At 52.8% G+C, this 23790-nt stretch overlaps 1 protein-coding gene across 2 annotated transcripts in view; it reads right to left on the minus strand.

The window, feature by feature from the left end:
- F8 (coagulation factor VIII) overlaps positions 1–23790 on the minus strand; it is a 424604-nt gene that overhangs the window by 293349 nt on the left and 107465 nt on the right. For both annotated transcript variants that reach the window (XM_086942238.1, XM_086942237.1), the window contains exons 2-3: positions 3440–3561; positions 796–918 (exon numbers count right to left, since the gene is read on the minus strand). In XM_086942238.1, coding sequence (XP_086798364.1) covers positions 796–918; positions 3440–3561 — 245 coding nt within the window. The remainder of the gene's footprint in view (positions 1–795; positions 919–3439; positions 3562–23790) is intronic.

Below are 23790 nucleotides of genomic sequence, written 5' to 3' on the forward strand. Positions count from 1 at the left end.
GGTGCTAAGACTAACACCGTTTCTGGGCTGCATGGGCGCCAGGGGGCCGAGGTGCAAATGGCTCAAAGGCCTGAGAAACACCTGGCCCCCAGGGAGGCCGATTATTGCAAACAATCACCCCTCCCCTCCCCAGCCCAGCCTCAGCTTGATTGCTTGGCAGGGTAGGGGTGAAGGAGAGCCCACAGCTGACAATCGCTGTCTGGCCGCACAGCGAGGCTGCTTTCATTTTCCCAGTCTCTGTCTCCGTGCACTCTGTGGGCCGTTTTTTTTTCTCCCCTTTCCTAGTCCACTCTCTGTGGACTGGGACAGGGGAGAAAAAAAACGGCCCACAGAGGGCACTGAGGCACCGGCCCTTCGGCCCATTCCCGAATGCCCGCCTTGCCAATCCGCCCCTGGTGAGGTCCAAATTACGGGACGGTCGTGAAATTTACAGACGGTTGGTCACCCTAGTCAAGTCTCATGGATAGCGGCCTGAGGCTTTCCATCCCTCCACTCCTCCCCTCGCAGCCAGAGCGTTACCTTTTCCATGTATAACACTGACCATGGTGGCCTCAACCATTCTAACTTGGTTCGTCCTGCCGAAACCTGCGACACGACCAGAATAGTCTGTTTTACTAACAAGAGTAAGAGGAAAGTTTTAATCATCTCTCTTCATTATCCTTAAAGAGAATATACATTTTATATCCATTGCTCAAATGATGCACCAATCACTCCAGTTTCTCATTAGCTATTGCTCACTTCCACCAATCTTGGCTCACAAACATGCACAGGTCACATGACGTGTCCGCGACTCACCTTCAGACTCCTTCCAGTAGGACACGCCTACCGCATGAAGGCTGAACGGGTGCGAGGCCATGTTCTTGAAGTAGACCAGCACCGTGTCGTAGGTCTCCGCCCGGATGGTGGGGCCCAGGATACCTGTGAAGGAGAGACATTGGGGTCATCATGGTGCAGTAGCATGGGGGTTGTGGTCATCTGAGCTCCTAGTATATGCCCCAGAAGGAGCATTGTTGAACTTCTATCAGACCCCTCCAGTCCACTTCTGCTGTAACCCTCCGAGCACACTCACCTATCCAGGCAGGCCCTGGTTTGGTTTGGGTGAAGGAGGCATCTGTAGCTGCTTCCACCCCCTGGGACCTTCAGAGCACACTCACTGATCCAAGGAGGCCCAGGATACAACAACATCACCCCTTCGCAAGACCTCTGCAACTCCCTCACCTCCTACTTCCACAACAAGATCGCGGACATACACAACAGCTTCAGCACTCAACCGACGCACGCCACGACTGAACCACCGCCCCCCACCACCACCCTCCGCGCCTGGACCCCGATCAGCACCAAAGACACCGTCCGCACGATGAACTCCATCCACTCCGGATCTCCGACCGACCCCTGCCCTCACCACGTCTTCAACAAGGCCGACGCTGTCATCGCACCCCACCTGCGGGACATCATCAACACCTCCTTCGACACCGCTACCTTCCCGGAGAGCTGGAAGCACGCCGAACTCAGCGCTCTACTAAAGAAGCCATCTGCCGGCCCCACCGACCTCAAGAACTACCACCCCATCTCGCTGCTACGGTTTCCTGCAAAAGTCATCGAGAAGACCGTCAACAAGCAGCTGGCCGCCTTCCTCGAGACGAACGGATCCCTCGACCTCTCGCAGTCTGGCTTCCGGGCCAACCACAGCACCGAGACCGCCCTGATCGCAGCCACCGATGACATCCGAGCCCTGCTCGACAACGGGGAAACAGCGGCCCTCATCCTCCTAGACCTCTCCTCGGCCTTCGACACTGTCTGCCTCCGTACCCTAGTGCAGCGCCTCAGCAACGTCGGAATCCAGGAGAAGGCACTGGAATGGATCATCTCGTTCCTCGCCGGAAGGACACAGAGGGTCCGCCTACCCCGTTCAGATCAGAAGCCACCAAAGTCATCTGTGGTGTTCCTCAAGGCTCCTCGCTCAGCCCAACCCTCTTCAACGTCTACATGAGCCCCCTCGCAGCCATCGCACGCCAGCACAACCTCAACATCATCTCCTACGCCGACGACACCCAGCTGATCCTCTCCCTCACCAACGACCCCAACACCGCCAGAGCCAACCTACACGAAGGGATGACAGACATGGCCAAGTGGATGATGAACAGCCGCCTGAAACTGAACTCGGACAAGACGGAAGTCCTCATCCTGGGATCTTCACCCTCCGCCTGGGACGACTCCTGGTGGCCCCCCGCCCTGGGCAGCGCACCCAAACCAACAGACCACGCACGCAACCTGGGCTTCATCCTGGACTCCTCCCTCTCCATGACCAGACAAGTCAATGCCGTCTCCTCGTCGTGCTTCAACATCCTGCGCATGCTACGTAAGATCTTCCGGTGGATCCCCACCGAGACCAGGAAGACGGTCACCCAGGCCCTCGTCACCAGCCGTCTGGACAACGGCAACTCCCTCTACGCCGGAACCACCGCCAAACTCCAGAAGAGACTCCAGCAGATCCAGAACACCTCAGCACGACTCATCCTGGACATCCCCCATCGTAGCCACATCTCCGGACACCTGAGAGATCTGCACTGGCTCCCGGTCAACAAGAGAATCACCTTCCGTCTCCTCACCCACGCACACAAAGCCCTACACAACCAAGGCCCAGGATACCTCAACAGCCGCCTCAACTTTTACGCTCCCACACGCCAGCTTCGATCGACCGGCCACGCCCTCGCCGCCGTCCCCCGCATCCGAAGAGCCACCAGAGGAGGAAGGTCCTTCTCCTACCTGGCCGCCAAGACTTGGAACTCCCTCCTGACCCACCTCCGCCTGACCCAGGACCACCTCGCCTTCAGGAAGCAGCTCAAGACCTGGCTGTTCGAGTAGTAGCAGACCCCCCTCCCCTAGCGCCTTGAGACCCTCCGGGTGAGTAGTGCGCTATATAAATGCTTTGATTGATTGATTGATTGAGGATTGGTCTGAGTGAACGAGGGGTCTGTACCTGCTCCCACGCCCTCGGACTCTTCGGGCGCACTCACTCATCCAAGGAGGCTCTGGTATGGTTTGGGTGAAGGAAGCATCTGTAGCTGCTCCCACCCCCTGGGACCGCCCGGGCACACTCACCCATCCAAACAGGCCATGGTTTGGGTGAAGGAGGCGTCGGTATCTGCCCCAGCCCCTGGGACCCTCCGGGCGCACTCACCCATCCAAGCAGGCCCTGGTTTGAGTGAAAGTGGCGGAGGGCCATGCCCCCACCCCCACCCCCTGGGACCCTCTGGGCGCACTCACCCATCCAAGCAGGCCCTGGTTTGAGTGAAAGTGGCTGAGGGCCATGCCCCCACCCCCACCCCCTGGGACCCTCCGGGCGCACTCACCCATCCAAGCAGGCCCTGGTTTGAGTGAAAGTGGCTGAGGGCCATGCCCCCACCCCCGCCCCCTGGGACCCTCCGGGCGCACTCACCCATCCAAGCAGGCCCTGGTTTCGTTTGGGTGAAGGAGGCGTCGGTATACTCCACGTAGACGGCCTTCCTGTAACGGGGCGCGCCGCTGGAGCTGGGTCCATGTGTCTCTGCTCGTGAGGCTCTGTGAAGAGAAGACAGTGTTAGGGTAGTCTGCCAAGCAAGAGCCAAGATCCCACCCCACCCAAGAAGCCACCAGGCTGCAGCAGTGGATGTGATGGGGACAAAGAAGGACCAGACACCCGACAGATTCAGAGCAGCCTGTGGGGCGACCAGGGGCCGATGTCCATGAGAATTAAGGGGAGCCATGGGGGAAAACATCAATGTCCCAGCACCCCATTAAGCAGGCTGTGTCCTGCACTAACTGCAGTACAGACTGAGACCAATGATTTCCAGTCCTCCAGGTCCCAGCTGATACCAGCCGTGTCCAGTCCTTTCATGCTCTTGGCTAGCGCCGAGAGGCCCGGTGGGAGCTCTCTAATTATTAATGACTTAACAGGAACTCTGGTTACTCTGTAGACATTTGGCTCCGGCTGACCCTGCTGTGGCCGGCTGAAGGCAGAGTAAAAATAATAAGGAACCGTCTGGCACCTAATGACTTGTACCTTATTCCTCACCAGACGAGAAGTCTACACTCCGCCTCCCTTTCACTGGGCCGCACTTCCTGCATCTACCGAAGCAGGAGTAGAGGACGCTCCTTCTCCCACATCTCAGCAAAGACCTGGAACATCCTCCCCACGCACCTCTGGACCATCACCTCACTTCCGGGATTCCAAGTGGCCCTCAGGACATGGCTGGTCAAATAAGCCTCCAGGACCTGCAAGTGCCTGGATACCCTATCGGGTGATTATAAATCCTGAATGATTGATTGATTGATTGATCAATTTGAAGTGGCCTTGTACCTAATTCTTTACAGGAACAATAAGAAGGGCTTTGTACCTTATTCATAGGGCTCCCACTTTTATGGGTTTTTTTAAATTTCCATCTGTATTTATCCATTTTTATCTTTTCCCCATCTTGTTGGTAATTAATCCATATTTATTTTGTGTTTTAGGAAAAGGGTAAATTTCCACATTTTTTTAACCGATGAACCTACATTCATACCTTGATACCCGTCACTTTTTAGCAAATTAGGCAGCCAAATAGAACAAAACACTACACCCACAGGTAAATATTACCATTATACTTTATATATAGCTCATAACTATCTGGACGATCAATCATGCTATACCAAATCAAACCACCACAAACTTAAAGAAGTACAGGATCAAATAAAATAACACCTCAACAGTGGAAGAGGGAAGGCTCGTTGACAAATGATGAATACCTTTTCCTAAAGACAGATTTCCCCATCACTCCAATACTTTATTTAATTCCCAAAATTTGTAAAAAGATCTCACCAGTGCCGGAAGGCCAATTATATCAGCCAGAGGAGGACTATGGGAAAAGGCGCCTCAATATGTGGATTTCTACCTGGAGAACTTTGTTAAGGCATTACCATCTTATATAAAGGGCACAGATGTCTTTTTGGAAAACATTAACGTTATTTCCTGGTTGGAGCAATACCATCTGGTGACACTTGACATGTGTGCCTTATATACGAGCATCAGTCATATCGATGGGGTTAAAGCAGCAGGTTTCTTTTTAGAGAATGGAGCTATTGAAATGTAAAACCATGGAAAAAATATTTTGGAGGTGATACATTTCTGTTTGCTTGTTAACTTCTTTCTATTTAATGATGAAGTCTAGCAACAGACGAGAGGTGTTGCCATGGGAGCATGCTTCGCCCCCAGCTATGTGTGTTTACACGTAGGTTGGTGGGAGGAGCAGGTACTCAGGGCTACACATAAAGAGGTGTGGGATAACCATATCATTTGCTGGATGAGATTTATAGATAACCTCTTTAAGGTATGGAATGGATCAGAAGAACAAGTTATTGCATTCATTCATAACATTAATCACAATGTTTTGAATTTGCAATTTGCTGCAGAGATTAGTAATACTGCCATTCATTTTCTTGATGTATATGTCCAGGTTATAGATAACAAACTGGAAATAACATTACATAGAAAAAGCACGGCAGGTAAGTCCACTTCCCATGCTTCCAGCTTCCACCCCCACCATCTGATTAAGAGCATCCCCTATGGGGAATTCCGCAGACCTAGGAGAATCTGTAGCACAAAGGACTGTGTAAGGGATGCTATAAATAGACTCACTGGGAGAGGTTACAGCAGCCAGACTATACAAATGTAAATGTAAATGTGCTGTATTTGTATAGCGCGAACAGTAACCCGGAAGCATCCTGGCGCTTGTACTCCTACCACAAGGGAACCCCTCCTAGCTTTTCCTTGTGAGGTGTCCACTCCTGGGCATCCCATTGTGAAACCAGGTATCCCTTGTGTATCAGGGCCGTTGTGGAGACTAAGCAAGCTATTGCCCAGAGTTGCAGCGTGGGACCCATGCTTAGAATCGGCACTGAGGCGAGAATATCCGGTCAGAGGAATTTAAGCCCGATCCCGCCGAGGCGGGAATCGAACCCTGGTCCCTGGCCAGCGCTCTGCATGAAGGTCTGCCGCTCTAAGCATTGAGCCACACTTCTCCACAAACAGCATTAGAAAAAGTGAGCAAAGTCCCACGAAACAACCTACTCTGTACCAGTGAGCGTAGACCCAACCGGCGGAATAACACTGAGCACGATATTTTGTCATGTAGCCAGGGAACCAGACTTATAACAGCTTACAGCAGTCAACACAAACGCATTAGAACCATCATTAGCTCCAACTGGCCCATTATTAAAACTGATGCAATTTTAGGAGATCTTATCCGTTCGAGCCTTCTTTCACGTTTAGGAGGGACAGATCCATGAACAAGTCACTTGTCAGGAGCAGTCCGGAGTTACCAGCCATGGACTGTAAATCAAAAAAGAAAAAAAAAGGCTAGCCGTGAAGAATGGGTTTTATGAGTGCGGTTCCTGCTGAGCGTGTAAGTTTGGCATTAACACAACCCAGTATCCCTCAGTTTTTGGGCCCACCATCAACCTACTCAAAGGAATATACAACTGCTGCATGGAATTTGCGGTATATGTTTTAACCTGTGCCTGTGGCCTACAATGCGTAGGCAGTACCAAATTGCAGGTACATGTGCGAATTCTGCAACACCTCAGAGCCATTGTTAATTCTGACATGTCCTAACCGGTGGCCAAACAACAACAGGAGTGTAACCCATAAACCTAGTTGAGATTAGAGTAGGTACGTGAAACAAACATCACTATCTCAACTGGTGTAGGTAAGGAGGACGGTTGGGTATGTAAGTCAGAAACTTTACACGATAGGACAAACCAGGAGACTCTTGGTAGATTTTTAGAATGTGCATACAGCATCATATATTTGAGGGCAAAAGAATAATTACATAAATAAGCATACAGTTAGGACAGCACTGTAAGCTAAAATGCGTGAACAGCCCGAATTGACCTTGGTGCTTGAATGTGAAAGTGACACAGAAAGTGGCGACGCAAGTGACAATTGGTGAACAGCGAAAGAGAACGGTGCGAAATGTGAGCAATAATATACAGTGAATGGGGTGATTCCCAACATAAATGTACGGTTGACAAAAGAATTGAGAACGATTTTGTTGGAACCACCTTTAGTTGCGCTGAAGGGGCGACGGCGTTTCGTTCCAGTGACTCTGGATCATCATCAGGACAGGGTTGTCAAATAATCGCCGACCCTTCTCCCTTTCATTATACAGCAATGCAATTACTGGACAACCCTGTCCTGATGATGATCCAGAGTCACTGGATCGAAACGCCGTCGACCCTTCAGCATGACGAAAGGCGCAACCTCCGTGGTTCCAACAAAATCGTTCTCAATTCTTTTGTCAACCGTACATTGTCGTTTATGGCCCTACGTTCCACTTTTATTAAGTTTTAGATCAGATTTTTAAGATTAAACTCATACAAATTTAAATGAGATTCTCCAGTGCAGCATTGCCACATGGTGCAAGGGTATCCAGGCACTTTGCACATGATCCAAACAGTATCCAGGCACTTTGCACATGGCCCAAGGGTATCCAGGCACTTTGCACGTGGCCCAAGGATATCCAGGCACTTAGCACGTGGCCCAAGGGTATCCAGGCACTTAGCACGTGGCCCAAGGGTATCCAGGCACTTTGCACGTGGCCCAAGGGTATCCAGGCACTTTACACATGGACCAAGGGTATCCAGGCACTTTGCACATGGCCCAAGGGTATCCAGACACTTTGCACGTGGCCCAAGGGTATCCAGGCACTTTGCACATGGTCCAAACAGTATCCAGGCACTTTGCACATGGCCCAAGGGTATCCAGGCACTTTGCACGTGGCCCAAGGATATCCAGGCACTTAGCACGTGGCCCAAGGGTATCCAGGCACTTAGCACGTGGCCCAAGGGTATCCAGGCACTTTGCACGTGGCCCAAGGGTATCCAGGCACTTTACACATGGACCAAGGGTATCCAGGCACTTTGCATATGGCCCAAGGGTATCCAGACACTTTGCACGTGGCCCAAGGGCATCCAGGCACTTTGCACGTGGCCCAAGGATATCCAGGCACTTTGCACGTGGTCCAAGGGTATCCAGGCACTTTGCACGTGGCCCAAGGGTATCCAGGCACTTTGCACATGGCCCAAGGGTATCCAGGCACTTTGCACGTGGCCCAAGGGTATCCAGGCACTTTGCACGTGGCCCAAGGGTATCCAGGCACTTTGCACATGGCCCAAGGGCATCCAGGCACTTTGCACGTGGCCCAAGGGTATCCAGGCACTTTGCACGTGGCCCAAGGGTATCCAGGCACTTTGCACATGGTCCAAGGGTATCCAGACACTTTGCACGTGGCCCAAGGGTATCCAGGCACTTTGCACATGGCCCAAGGGCATCCAGGCACTTTGCACGTGGCCCAAGGGTATCCAGGCACTTTGCACGTGGCCCAAGGGTATCCAGGCACTTTGCACGTGGCCCAAGGGTATCCAGGCACTTTGCACATGGCCCAAGAGTATCCAGGCACTTTGCACATAGCCCAAGGGTATCCGGGCACTTTGCACATTGCCCAAGGGTATCCAGACACTTTGCACGTGGCCCAAGGGTATCCAGGCACTTTGCACGTGGCCCAAGGGTATCCAGGCAGTTTGCACATGGCCCTAGGGTATCCAGGCACTTTGCACGTGACCCAAGGGTATCCAGGCACTTTGCACATGGCCCAAGGGTATCCAGGCACTTTGCACGTGGCCCAAGGGTATCCACGCACTTTGCACATGGCCCAAGGGTATCCAGGCACTTTGCACGTGGCCCAAGGGTATCCAGGCACTTTGCACATGGCCCAAGGGTATCCAGGCACTTTGCACATGGGAAAGTGCCTGTCCCTTTGTAGAGTCTATTCAAGGTCCAGACCTTTAGCTTCTGGTCAAACACAAGAAGCGAGAAGGATGCTCTGGTGTGATGTGGGACGTCGGTTCTCATTTTGGGGGATATGTAGAAAGCGCAGCCTCCGGCTTTTGGTACGTGCATATGGGGTAAATGTGCTAGTGAGAGGCTGGTTGAGCAGAGTGCCTGGGGGGAGGGGTTAATTTGTAAAAAAAAAAAAAGTTCCAGGCCCCTCACCCGGAGGCAGCTTGCACCAGCCCATTCTCCTGTTAGCACTGCCTAAAACAGAACCAGCCACTAACCATGAACGTGGGGAAAGGATGTCCTGAAATGGCCAGAGCGGGGGAACCAGCGTTGAGTCTCTGCATCAGCTCAACATACTGTGATTCTAGGCAAATCAAGTGATCTCCCTGTAAACAATTGTCTCCTTAACTGCTGATTATGAAAAGCACTGGTGTTGGTGATTAAGTGGCTGTGCTGAGCACCGGAAACCACCAGCTCAAATTAAGCACTGCTGGGGTTAAGTAAAAGTGTACGCGGTTGTTGACTTAGGGAGGGCCAGTGTTGTAAAGTGCTTTATATCTGTGTGAAGAGTTTGAAGCCGGTGCGTTTGTGTATGAGGAGCCAGTTAGTGCTAAAGGAATTGGAGGGGTTGAATAGTGGATGGCTTGGTCTTCTCGTTGTCTGAAGAGTGTTGAGTTGAATTACTTGTTTATTGAAATAGAAGCTCTGCCAATCTATTGGGCAGCGGGTAAAATCAAGAATCTGATGTGGGGCATGAACTGTAAGGTACTGTCTTATCATAAACATTTCAAAGAAGTGTTTTTAAGAAAAGGTCTGGATGTCATCTCTTCTAGAATAAGGAGAGGGGTCATTTTTTTTCAAAAAACAATTTCTCTGCTGAATCCATTCCTGAGGAGGATAATTAGTTGTCAGATTGTTTATGACGTCTGGTAAATGTAGATGAGGTGGAGGATACACACAGGGAGCTCATGGATGAAGAGTGGAGTGTGTGTGAGCTCTCATCAGGGGCCATAAAAGAGGATGAGTGGGCGGCTGAACTAGATAAGGCTCCAGTTCCTTCCAGAGTCATATAACTGGTCTTGGCTGGAAAGTGCAGACTCTCAGATAAGCCGTGGTCCATGATTACAGGCGAGTTATCAGTGGTAAATGGAATCCGCACAGGGGTACAAACTAGTTTATGTATATATTCACTGAAAAAACATAGGTTTCAGACACGTTATTTTTAGAAATGAGCATTTAAGAAGCCTTTAAAATTCACTGAATAAAACATAGGTTTCAGGAAAGTTATAGTTAGTTGGACATTTTCACTTGTACAAAACCAGAGACATTCTGGTGTTATAGTTAGTTCAGCTAACTACAATTCACGCCCCCGCAATGCACTGCTGATGACGTCACATATTAAATAATTCATGACATGGTCAGTGACATCACTGATTGCATCACTGATGACCCCTAAACTGCAGATCCCCTTGCCCAAAAGCAATACTGCTTTGCTTCATTGAAGCGAGAGGAGGTTTTCCTCCTCTCGCTTCAACAAAGCAAACCAGGATTTGCTATGACAGGGTGGAACCATGCTCCCCCCTGTCATAGCAAACATCTTTGTCCCGGGGGTGAGCCCCCCGGGACATTGCAGGAGCCGACCCAGGGGGTGGCGGTCCCCAGGGTCATCAAGGGCTCCAGGAATGGGGCGTGCGGCCCCCCTCCCTCTATTTTCAAAGGTCGGGGAGGTGGTGGTTTCCGGGGCTTCGGGGGGTCCCAGAGGTCCCCCACATACTTAATTAAACCCTGAGCTGGTGGCGGTCCCTGGGGCTTGGGGGGGGTCCAGCGAGGCCCCGCCACTCATTTTTATTTCTGTCCCCGGGAGGTGGCGGTCATCGGGTCTGCAGAGGCCCCCACGGACCCTCGCAAATTATTTTGAGAGTGCCCCTGGGACCTGGCTCATGCTGGGACTTTTTAAAAAAGGAGCGCAGGACCCCGCATTTTTTTTTATTTCTGTGGGATTTGCGACCCCAGCACCCATTCCGCTGACATTTTTTTTTAAAATGCTTTTTGTGGCCCTGGGGGTCCTTGTGGGACCCCCTGAGCAGGCCTAGGAGGTCAGTGTGTTTCTACCCTGCCCCCTTTTCTTAACTTTGAACTTTGTTTCACTGTTTTCTTGTGACTCGGATCTATCGAGTCACAAGATAGCTTCCAACACTTCCTGGTTGGAGTGTTGGCAGCCAATTAGAATGAAGCTCGTGGTCAGGAGGGGTCGCAAACCCACCGCGGCCATAGATATCGATAACTTAATTTTTTTATTTTCTCAGCAACTACTGAACGGCTTTACACATCATCTTAAAAAAAGGGCTCTTTCTGAACCAAAACTACATTTTTGCCAATGTTGGTGTGTTGGACCCGTCTGCTTCTGAGAGTCCCCTCACCACTATGATTTATTTTGTTCCCCTGTACCTCCAAAAATTTGTCGCTTTTTATTTTTTGTCTACCAGGACTTTTTGTGTGATTGTCTCATGGGGCTAGATGTTCCTTGACACTCAGTTACTCACGAGGTTTCTGGCACCTATGTACAAGGCACCTGGCGAAACCTGTGAGTCTGGAAACTGAGGTTGACAACCTGTGTGTGTGTTCAAACTTAAAATGGTGGACACATAATTCCCTCATGTGAGTGACTCCCATTGGAGCCTACATGAACTCTGGCCTTTTGAGGTTTTGGCGCCCTTTTGCTTGGCGCGCATTCCTGACAGGAATTCCTTTAGTTTCCTCAGGAACACAAAATGGCTGCTCCAGAACCCCAGTATGGTGGCTCTGAAGGACCAGAAAGCACCTCAAAAGTGCCATGTCATGAGCCTACCCAGAGAAGGTTCTAGAACCTTCTGGCTCGTGCTAGCACCCCAGGGCACTGGCTATATAAGGTCCAGTCCCTGGCGGCCATTTTAGTTGTTGATTCCTGATTCCTGATTTGACCTCGACAAGGAAGGAGTTCTAGACTGACACCAGATTGACACCTGCCCTGTTGACCCCTAAGGCAGCTGGTGACAAAGGCAATAGTGCAGCTAAGGTTGCTGGCGTTGGAGGTGACTGGCGTTCCAGTCAACAGCGTGGGCGGTGACCTAGCGCCTGTAGCGCCTGCCCAGCGACTGCCTTGAATTCCCCAAAAGACTGCGGCCAAGTTCGAGTGCCTCTCCGCCCCCCCCGGTGGCTGAAGCAATTGTGGAAGCGAGTCGCCAGGCGAGCGTGACATCGCCGCGATCGTGATCCCCCCTGAAGTGCCCCCTTCGTGAATAGCGCCTACCGCGAGGAGCTCGGACGTCTCCGAGCCCCATCTGCGAAGAGCGCCTCCTGCGTGGACCGAAGGTGAGGTGGTGCGCCGGGGCGGGGAAGGCCAGCCTGCATTGGGCGGGACTAGCGAGTCAGCCCCTCCTTGTTGACCCGGGAGCTGAAGCTGTGGGCGGGAACCACCCCGAAGAAGGAAGTCGGAGGGAGGTCTGTGGAGCCCCTGCGAGCCCCGTTGCTGGCTAGAGAAGTACTGTGCTTGACTGCATCGTCCGCTACAGCTGATGTGAGGTGTGCCGTGTGTTCCGCTAAAAGACTGCGGTGTGTGAGAGCTAAACAGCGGCATTACTTTGACTGAACTGTGGAGTTTTTGCGACCTCCCCGGCAGCCCGTTCGTCGTCTTAAGACTCTGAACTGGTGCCGCCAGGGTTCTGAGGGCGAACCAGCCCTGTAGGCGAATATTGACCCCCAGCGCCAAGTATAGGTCCTCTCCCGGTGGCAGCCGAGTGTGAATGAGCTGCTAAATGTATTTCCTTGCTTTCTAGATACACGCGTGTGCATCGAGCGGTTACAAAAGAGTCCCAAAAGTAGTTCTGTATCCCGAGAAGCCTGAAAGCCTGTCGGGCTGTCCAACTAACTGTAAGAGTAATCTCTCCTTTCTCCACACTGGAAAAGTGACTGTATTTACAAGTGATTAATTGGTGGCAGCGATACCAGTCATTGGTGATAACTAAAGTGATACTTAGTCCAGTCATTATTGTGCTAGACATTGCTGATATTTATTGTGATATTTATTCTGGTCATTGATATTATTTATTCTATTTATTCCAGTCATTGCTAAATTAATATTGATTCTACTGTATTCATATCTGCTATTTATCCAGTGTATTTATTCCTTAGAGTCCAACTATTTATTTATTTATGAGAAACCAGTATTCCATTGAGCAAATGCTTACCAGAAATGTAACTGTGAAACCCTAAGTGAATTTGCTACAAACCCAGAGAACTTTTATATAAATGAATCGTATTTTTCCATAACAGTGGTGTGGTGTCCTTCTTTTTGTGTGGTGGACAGGGGGTTATTATCGGGTCCAAGCTGGCTTAACACTATAGCCTTCACCTGCCTAGCCACTCGAGTCAAGCTACCTTCCCCCTTTATGCTGGGCTTGCCCGCGCAGGTCCAACATAAAATTGGTGGCTCAGCGGTGGGATTGCGAGCCGTGCTTGTTGTGAACCCCATAATAATTCAGTGTGCACCACAGGTACACACCCGGAGTTTTCTCCCAGCGGCCCTCTAATTTAACTTTTTGTTTTTTTCTAAATTCTTGTCTGGTGGTGGGTGGAAGTGACCCTCAGTTGTTCTTATCCTTTCAACCTACTTCGTGGTAGTTGTCCACACTTTTCGCTGACGAGATGGAATTCAATATGTCAGAGTTGGAGACCTATACTGTGGCGCAACTCAAGGATTTCTGTCAGGAAAGGGGTGTGTTCGTCAGGCGAGGGGCCAAAAGAGAGGAGCTCCGTACTAGTCTGCGAGCCTGGGTGGAGGCACACACGGAGGGAACGGTGGAGGAGGAGGAATTTGACAGAGATACTGTTGTTGAGGTAGTGACTGCAGGTCCCCCGGGGGTGGGTGAAATGTCAATCAGCCCCAAGGTAACTTCACGGGAGGGCAGCAGCGTATCCTCTAGAGGGTTGTCTGAAACCGAGTTGGCCGACAGGAGGGAAGAAAGACATCTGAGGTTAGAGTTGGCTAGGTTGGAGCTGGAAGAGAGGAGGATGGAACACGAGTTCAGGCTAAAGGAACTCGACCTCAAGTCCCGTAACAACACTCCGGAGGGTGTCGAGTCTCAGGAAATTGCCAGGGAGCCCAGGCCTCATTTACCTAAGGACGTGGTCGCCAGCTACACTGCTGGAGACGACATTGCTAAATGGCTGACAGCCTATGAGGTCTCCTTAAGAGCCCATGGGATCCATGAGAAGCATTGGGGTGGTGGATTATACCGGTACATGCCTCCGTCAGGTAGGGATGCCCTATTGGCCCTCGACCGGGAGGAACAGGTAAATTACCCCGCCATGAAGGTGGCGCTCATCAGGAAGTTTGGGTTGACCCCCGAGAAATACCGGCAAAGGTTCAGGGGCAGCCACAAGCTGAGCTCACAAAATTGGGTTGACTTCCTGGATTATGCCAAGAAAGCCCTGGAAGGGTGGGTCCAAGGTAGTGAGGTGGAGAACTATCACGGGTTGTATGACTTGATACTCAAGGAACATCTACTCGAGAAATGTCTTCCCGAGCTGAGGCAACACCTGGTAGACAGCAAACTTACTTGCCCCCGTAAGCTTGCTGAGGAGGCGGACGTCTGGGTAAGTACCAGAGTGTCCACGAGGGGGACGGGAGGAGAAACTCAGAAGTCCGGACAGGGCGCTCCCCAGAGGAAAGAGGGGGGAGATAATAAGAAACAGGAGTTCTCCAAAGGCCCCCAAAATAGCTTTAAGGGGAAAAACACCTTCTCCAACCCTAAGGCTAACCCGCAGAAGAACCCTAATCCTGGCCAGAGTCAGCAGCCAAGGGTTGTCCATTGCTTTGAGTGCGGTGGTATTGGACATTATAAGGGAGACGTGAAATGCCCAAAGAGACCACCCCCTCCCACTGGAGGAAAGGCCCCGGGAGTCGCTAGTGCAGCGCTTGGGGAGGAGATGTCCTTGAGTAAGGGAAGGGAGTGGGCGGGAGTCACCTTAGTGTCCCTGGGTGATCGGGCGATGGTTCCAAAGATCCAGGTGCCCGCGAATACTACCAAGTATGGGCAATGGGTCACCATCAATGGCCATAGGGGGGAGGCTCTGAGAGATACAGGAGCCAGCGTGACTATAGTCAGGAGTCATCTGGTATCCTCAGAGCAGGTGATTCCAGGCGTACTTCATCCGGCCGCGATGGCTGACGGCCGAACGAGCCACTATCCCGTGGCCGAGGTTCCCTTTGAGTGGGGAGGGGTTGCAGGTTCACTTCGAGTTGCCGTAAGCCCCGCCGTGCCAGTCGATTGTTTGCTGGGCAATGACATGGAGCACAATGCTTGGAAGGAGGTGGAATACCGGACTCATTCTGAGATGCTGGGTACACCTGAGTGGGCCTGTGTGAGTACCAGGTCGGCGGCTGCTCAGAAGGAGAAGTCGCGTGGGTTGGAGCCTGGAACAATGGCCCACCCAGCTGCCGAAGAGGGAGCATCTCGAGGACAGGAGGAGCCTGCCTCGGTGTCCGTGCCCCGTGAGACGGATAGGCCACCGGAGGAGGTGGACCCGGAGTCCGCGGAGGAGGACATGGTTCCGTTGGAGGACCTGCCTATCCCCGCCGAGTGGCGAGTGGAAGGAGGACCGTCCAGGGAGGAACTGAGCAAGGGACAGAGGGAATGTCCCACCCTCGAGGGTCTGAGGCAACAGGCTGAAGCCCAGGCAGCAGGTAACCAGTCTGGGAACTATCGTGTTTACTGGGAGGATGGTCTCCTCTACAGTGAACCCAGGGCGCCAGTGCACGGATTGTCACGGGCCCTGGTAGTCCCACAGTGTTACCGAGCCTTCTTATTAGAGTTGGCACATGAGATTCCATTGGCAGGACACTTGGGTCAGGACAAGACCTTTGCCCGGCTTGTCCCCCACTTTTATTGGCCTCGAATGAGGGTGGCGTCCGACACTTACTGTCGGACGTGTGTGTCATGCCAAGCCAGTGGGAAAACAGGGATGAAGCTAAAGGCTCCCCTGGAACCACTTCCCGTCGTTGGCACCCCCTTTGAAAGGGTGGGCATCGACATTGCTGGGCCCCTTGATCCACCGACATCATCCGGTCACAGGTTTATCCTGGTACTGGTGGATCATGCCACAAGGTATCCAGAGGCCATACCTCTGAGAACCATCACTGCACCGGTGGTGGCGAAGGCCCTGATGGGGATCTTTACCCGAGTGGGTTTCCCCAAAGAAGTTGTGTCTGACAGGGGGACCAACTTCATGTCAGCATACATGCGGGCAATGTGGAAGGAGTGTGGAGTGACCTACCGGTTCACCACTCCTTATCACCCACAGGCCAATGGCCTCGTGGAGAGATTCAACAAGACGTTGAAGGGTATGATCAGAAGTCTACCCGAAAGCCTGCGGAGGAAATGGGACGTCCTCCTACCCTGTTTGCTCTTTTCCTACAGGGAAGTGCCACAGAAGGGAGTGGGTTTCAGCCCCTTCGAGCTTCTGTACGGGCACCCTGTACGTGGACCTCTTAGCCTGGTGCGAGACTCCTGGGAAAAGTCTCCCCGGAAAGTTCCCCAGGATGTGGTGAGCTACATGCTGGCCTTCCGAAGCCAAATGGCTAAGTTGTGGAAGCAGGCTTCTGACAACTTGGAAGCCAGCCAATCTGTGATGAAAGCGTGGTATGACCACAATGCTCACCCGGTGGAGTTGGAGCCTGGCCAAAAGGTGTGGGTGATGGAGCCTGGAGAGCTGAGTGCCCTCCAGGATCGGTGGACAGGCCCCTTTGAGGTGTTGGAAAAGATGGGCAAGGCCACCTATTTGGTGGATGTGAAAACCCCTCGGCATCCGCATCGGGTGTTACATGCCAACCGCCTCAAGCCCCACTACGAGAGGCCCGAAGTCACGTTAATCATGGTGACTGATGGATCGGAGGAAGAGGACACTGAGCCTCTCCCCGACCTATTTGCGTCTCAAGAGAAGGATGGGTCAGTGGAGGGAGTGAAACTCTCACCATCTTTGACTCCTGAGCAGCAGGAGGAATGTCGCCAGGTCTTGGGGTCATTCGCTCCTCTGTTCTCCCTTGTTCCGGGTAAGACCCACCTGTGTACCCATGATGTGGACACAGGAGACAGCCCACCTGTGAAGTCCAAGTCTTACCGGCTGTCTGACAAGGTGAAGGCCAGCATCCGAAGCGAGGTAGCCAAGATGCTGGAGCTAGGAGTCATCGAACCCTCAAGTAGCCCTTGGTCTAGCCCGGTGGTTTTGGTTCCCAAACCTGCGCCACCTGGCACCACGCCAGAATTGCGATTCTGCGTGGACTATCGAGGACTCAATTCGGTCACGAAGACCGATGCTCATCCGATCCCTAGGGCGGATGAACTGATTGACCGGTTGGGAGCTGCCCAATATCTCAGTACCCTTGACCTCACCGCAGGGTATTGGCAGATTCCCATGACTGATGGAGCCAAGGAAAGGTCAGCCTTCTCCACACCTGATGGACACTACCAGTTCTGTATGATGCCCTTTGGGCTCAAGAACGCTCCTGCAACATTCCAGCGACTGGTGAATATGATCCTCACCGGAATGGAGTCCTTCTCAGCTGCTTACTTAGATGACATCGCTGTCTTCAGTAACAGTTGGGAGGATCACTTGCAGCATTTGCAAGCTGTTCTCCAGGCCCTGGAACGGGCTGGCTTAACGATCAAGGCCAGCAAATGTCAGATTGGGCAGGGGTCGGTGGTGTACTTAGGTCACTTGGTGGGCAGGGGAGCGGTGCAACCCCTTCAGGCAAAGATTGAGGCAATCATGGCCTGGAAACCCCCCAAGACCCAGACTGAGGTCCGAGCCTTCCTGGGCCTCACAGGTTACTACAGACGGTTCGTGAAGGGGTATGGCACTATCGTGGCACCCCTTACAGAACTCACGGCCAAGAAGCAACCCAGGAGAGTCATCTGGACGGAGGCTTGCCAGCGAGCCTTCGACACTCTGAAACAAGCATTGTGTAAAGCTCCAGTCCTGAAGGCTCCAGATTTCACGAAAGAGTTCATTGTCCAGACAGATGCATCCGACATTGGCATTGGGGCGGTGTTATCGCAACTCAATGAAGAGGGTCTGGATCAACCTGTAGTCTTTCTGTCACGAAGACTGCTTCCCCGGGAACAGAGATGGAGTACCATCGAGCGGGAAGCCTTTGCGGTGGTCTGGGCACTGAAGAAGCTGCGACCATACTTGTTTGGCTCGCACTTCCTGGTTCAGACAGACCACCGACCCCTTCGTTGGCTCATGCAAATGAAGGGGGAAAACCCCAAACTGTTGAGGTGGTCTATCTCCCTACAGGGAATGGACTTTCGGGTGGAACACCGACCTGGAGTTGACCACGCCAATGCAGACGGTCTCTCTAGGTATTTCCGCCTTAGTGTTGAGAACTCCCAAGGGGTTGGGTAGCTCTCCCCACTTTCAGCTGGGGGGGACGCGTGTTGGACCCGTCTGCTTCTGAGAGTCCCCTCACCACTATGATTTATTTTGTTCCCCTGTACCTCCAAAAATTTGTCGCTTTTTATTTTTTGTCTACCAGGACTTTTTGTGTGATTGTCTCATGGGGCTAGATGTTCCTTGACACTCAGTTACTCACGAGGTTTCTGGCACCTATGTACAAGGCACCTGGCGAAACCTGTGAGTCTGGAAACTGAGGTTGACAACCTGTGTGTGTGTTCAAACTTAAAATGGTGGACACATAATTCCCTCATGTGAGTGACTCCCATTGGAGCCTACATGAACTCTGGCCTTTTGAGGTTTTGGCGCCCTTTTGCTTGGCGCGCATTCCTGACAGGAATTCCTTTAGTTTCCTCAGGAACACAAAATGGCTGCTCCAGAACCCCAGTATGGTGGCTCTGAAGGACCAGAAAGCACCTCAAAAGTGCCATGTCATGAGCCTACCCAGAGAAGGTTCTAGAACCTTCTGGCTCGTGCTAGCACCCCAGGGCACTGGCTATATAAGGTCCAGTCCCTGGCGGCCATTTTAGTTGTTGATTCCTGATTCCTGATTTGACCTCGACAAGGAAGGAGTTCTAGACTGACACCAGATTGACACCTGCCCTGTTGACCCCTAAGGCAGCTGGTGACAAAGGCAATAGTGCAGCTAAGGTTGCTGGCGTTGGAGGTGACTGGCGTTCCAGTCAACAGCGTGGGCGGTGACCTAGCGCCTGTAGCGCCTGCCCAGCGACTGCCTTGAATTCCCCAAAAGACTGCGGCCAAGTTCGAGTGCCTCTCCGCCCCCCCCGGTGGCTGAAGCAATTGTGGAAGCGAGTCGCCAGGCGAGCGTGACATCGCCGCGATCGTGATCCCCCCTGAAGTGCCCCCTTCGTGAATAGCGCCTACCGCGAGGAGCTCGGACGTCTCCGAGCCCCATCTGCGAAGAGCGCCTCCTGCGTGGACCGAAGGTGAGGTGGTGCGCCGGGGCGGGGAAGGCCAGCCTGCATTGGGCGGGACTAGCGAGTCAGCCCCTCCTTGTTGACCCGGGAGCTGAAGCTGTGGGCGGGAACCACCCCGAAGAAGGAAGTCGGAGGGAGGTCTGTGGAGCCCCTGCGAGCCCCGTTGCTGGCTAGAGAAGTACTGTGCTTGACTGCATCGTCCGCTACAGCTGATGTGAGGTGTGCCGTGTGTTCCGCTAAAAGACTGCGGTGTGTGAGAGCTAAACAGCGGCATTACTTTGACTGAACTGTGGAGTTTTTGCGACCTCCCCGGCAGCCCGTTCGTCGTCTTAAGACTCTGAACTGGTGCTGCCAGGGTTCTGAGGGCGAACCAGCCCTGTAGGCGAATATTGACCCCCAGCGCCAAGTATAGGTCCTCTCCCGGTGGCAGCCGAGTGTGAATGAGCTGCTAAATGTATTTCCTTGCTTTCTAGATACACGCGTGTGCATCGAGCGGTTACAAAAGAGTCCCAAAAGTAGTTCTGTATCCCGAGAAGCCTGAAAGCCTGTCGGGCTGTCCAACTAACTGTAAGAGTAATCTCTCCTTTCTCCACACTGGAAAAGTGACTGTATTTACAAGTGATTAATTGGTGGCAGCGATACCAGTCATTGGTGATAACTAAAGTGATACTTAGTCCAGTCATTATTGTGCTAGACATTGCTGATATTTATTGTGATATTTATTCTGGTCATTGATATTATTTATTCTATTTATTCCAGTCATTGCTAAATTAATATTGATTCTACTGTATTCATATCTGCTATTTATCCAGTGTATTTATTCCTTAGAGTCCAACTATTTATTTATTTATGAGAAACCAGTATTCCATTGAGCAAATGCTTACCAGAAATGTAACTGTGAAACCCTAAGTGAATTTGCTACAAACCCAGAGAACTTTTATATAAATGAATCGTATTTTTCCATAACAGTGGTGTGGTGTCCTTCTTTTTGTGTGGTGGACAGGGGGTTATTATCGGGTCCAAGCTGGCTTAACACTATAGCCTTCACCTGCCTAGCCACTCGAGTCAAGCTACCTTCCCCCTTTATGCTGGGCTTGCCCGCGCAGGTCCAACATGGTGTAATTCCGTTCAGTAGTTTGGGCTCTAGCCTTGGCTAAAATTTCCTATGGAAAAATTACTTTGAAGCTTTTCACGGTAGACGCCCCCCTCTCCAGACTCCTGAGTCAAGGTCTCTTTGACCTCTCCCAGGTCACGGTAGACGCCCCCTCTCCAGACTCCTGAGTCAAGGTCTCTTTGATCTCTCCCAGGTCACAATAGTCGCACCCCTCTCCAGACTCCTGAGTCAAGGTCTCCTTGACCTCTTCCAGGTCACGGTAGACGCCCCCTCTCCAGACCCCTAAGTCAAGGTCTCCTTGGTTTCTCCCAGTTTGACGGTAGACGCCCCCTCTCCAGACTCCTGAGTCAAGGTCTCCTTGACCTCTCCCAGGTCACGGTAGATGCACCCCTCTCCAGACTCCTGAGTCAAGGTCTCCTTGACCTCTCCTAGGTCACGTTAGACGGCCCCTCTCCAGACTCCTGAGTCAAGGTCTACTTGACCTCTCCCAGGTCACGGTAGACGCCCCCCTCTCCAGACTCCTGAGTCAAAGTCTCCTTGACCTCTCCCAGGTCACGGTAGTCGCACCCCTCTCCAGACTCCTGAGTCAAGGTCTCCTTGACCTCTCCCAGGTCAGGGTAGACGCCCCTCTCTCTAGACACCTGAGTCAAGGTCTCCTTGACTCAGGTGTCAGGTGTCCTAGGTCACGGTAGACGCCCCCCTCTCCAGACTCCTGAGTCAAGGTCTCCTAGACCTCTTCCAGGTCACGGTAGACGCCCCCTCTCCAGACTCCTGAGTCAAGGTCTTCTTGACCTCTCCCAGGTCACGGTAGATGCACCCCTCTCCAGACTCCTGAGTCAAGGTCTCCTTGATTTCTCCAAGTTTGACGGTAGACGCCCCCCTCTCCAGACTCCTGAGTCAAGGTCTCCTAGACCTCTCCCAGGTCACGGTAGACGCCCCCTCTCCAGACTCCTGAGTCAAGGTCTCTTTGATCTCTCCCAGGTCACAATAGTCGCACCCCTCTCCAGACTCCTGAGTCAAGGTCTCCTTGACCTCTTCCAGGTCACGGTAGACGCCCCCTCTCCAGACTCCTAAGTCAAGGTCTCCTTGGTTTCTCCCAGTTTGACGGTAGACGCCCCCTCTCCAGATTCCTGAGTCAAGGTCTCCTTGACCTCTCCCAGGTCACGGTAGATGCACCCCTCTCCAGACTCCTGAGTCAAGGTCTCCTTGACCTCTCCTAGGTCACGTTAGACGGCCCCTCTCCAGACTCCTGAGTCAAGGTCTACTTGACCTCTCCCAGGTCACGGTAGACGCCCCCCTCTCCAGACTCCTGAGTCAAAGTCTCCTTGACCTCTCCCAGGTCACGGTAGTCGCACCCCTCTCCAGACTCCTGAGTCAAGGTCTCCTTGACCTCTCCCAGGTCAGGGTAGACGCCCCTCTCTCTAGACACCCGAGTCAAGGTCTCCTTGACTCAGGTGTCAGGTGTCCTAGGTCACGGTAGACGCCCCCCTCTCCAGACTCCTGAGTCAAGGTCTCCTAGACCTCTTCCAGGTCACGGTAGACGCCCCCTCTCCAGACTCCTGAGTCAAGGTCTTCTTGACCTCTCCCAGGTCACGGTAGATGCACCCCTCTCCAGACTCCTGAGTCAAGGTCTCCTTGATTTCTCCAAGTTTGACGGTAGACGCCCCCCTCTCCAGACTCCTGAGTCAAGGTCTCCTAGACCTCTCCCAGGTCACGATAGACGCCCCCTCTGCAGACTCCTTAGTCAAAGTCTCCTTGACCTCTCCCAGGTCACGGTAGATGCACCCCTCTCCAGACTCCTGAGTCAAGGTCTCCTTGACCTCTCCTAGGTCACGTTAGACGGCCCCTCTCCAGACTCCTGAGTCAAGGTCTACTTGACCTCTCCCAGGTCATGGTAGACGCCCCCCTCTCCAGACTCCTGAGTCAAGGTCTCCTTGACCTCTCCCAGGTCACGGTAGACGCCCCCCTCTCCAGACTCCTGAGTCAAAGTCTCCTTGACCTCTCCCAGGTCACGGTAGTCGCACCCCTCTCCAGACTCCTGAGTCAAGGTCTCCTTGACCTCTCCCAGGTCAGGGTAGACGCCCCTCTCTCTAGACACCCGAGTCAAGGTCTCCTTGACTCAGGTGTCAGGTGTCCTAGGTCACGGTAGACGCCCCCCTCTCCAGACTCCTGAGTCAAGGTCTCCTAGACCTCTTCCAGGTCACGGTAGACGCCCCCTCTCCAGACTCCTGAGTCAAGGTCTTCTTGACCTCTCCCAGGTCACGGTAGATGCACCCCTCTCCAGACTCCTGAGTCAAGGTCTCCTTGATTTCTCCAAGTTTGACGGTAGACGCCCCCCTCTCCAGACTCCTGAGTCAAGGTCTCCTAGACCTCTCCCAGGTCACGATAGACGCCCCCTCAGCAGACTCCTGAGTCAAGGTCTCCTTGATTCCTCCCAGTTTGATGGTAGACGCCCCCTCTCTCCAGACTCCTGAGTCAAGGTCTCCTTGACCTCTCCAAGGTCACAGTAGACGCCCCCCTCTCCAGGCACCTGAGTCAAGGTCTCCTTGACCTCTACCAGGTCACGATAGGTGCACCCCTCTCCGAGCTCCTGAGTCAAGGTCTCCTTGACCTCTCCCAGGTCAAGGTAGACGCCCCTCTCAAGACTCCTGAGTCAAGGTCTCCTTGACCTCTCCCAAGTCACGGTAGACGCCCCCTCTCCAGACTCCTGAGTCAAGGTCTCCTTGATTTCTCCCAGTTTGACGGTAGACGCCCCCTCTCCAGACTCCTGAGTCAAGGTCTCCTTGATTTCTCCCAGTTTGACGGTAGGTGCCCCCTCTCCAGACCCCTGAGTCAAGGTCTCCTTGATTTCTCCCAGTTTGACGGTAGACGCCCCCTCTCCAGACTCCTGAGTCAAGGTCTCCTTGATTTCTCCCAGTTTGACGGTAGAAGCCCCCTCTCCAGACTCCTGAGTCAAGGTCTCCTTGACCTCTCCCATGTCACAGTAGACGCCCCCTCTCCAGGCACCTGAGTCAAGGTCTCCTTGACCTCTCCCAGTTCACGGTAGACGCCCCCCTCTCCCGACTCCTGAGTCAAGGTCTTCTTCACCTCTCCCAGGTCACGGTAGACGCCCCTCTCCAGACTCCTGAGTCAAGGTCTCCTTGACCTCTCCCAGGTCACGGTAGACGCCCCCTCTCCAGACTCCTGAGTGAAGGTCTCCTTGATTTCTCCCAGTTTGATGGTAGACGCCCCCTCTCCAGACTCCTGAGTGAAGGTCTCCTTGGTTTCTCCCAGTTTGACGGTAGACGCCCCCTCTCCAGACCCCTGAGTCAAGGTCTCCTTGATTTCTCCCAGTTTGACGGTAGACGCCCCCCTCTCCAGACTCCTGAGTCAAGGTCTCCCAGACCTCTCTG

Source organism: Lissotriton vulgaris, chromosome 10 (assembly GCF_964263255.1).
Source record: "Lissotriton vulgaris chromosome 10, aLisVul1.2, whole genome shotgun sequence".
In the NCBI taxonomy this organism is placed as follows: Eukaryota; Metazoa; Chordata; class Amphibia; order Caudata; family Salamandridae; genus Lissotriton; species Lissotriton vulgaris.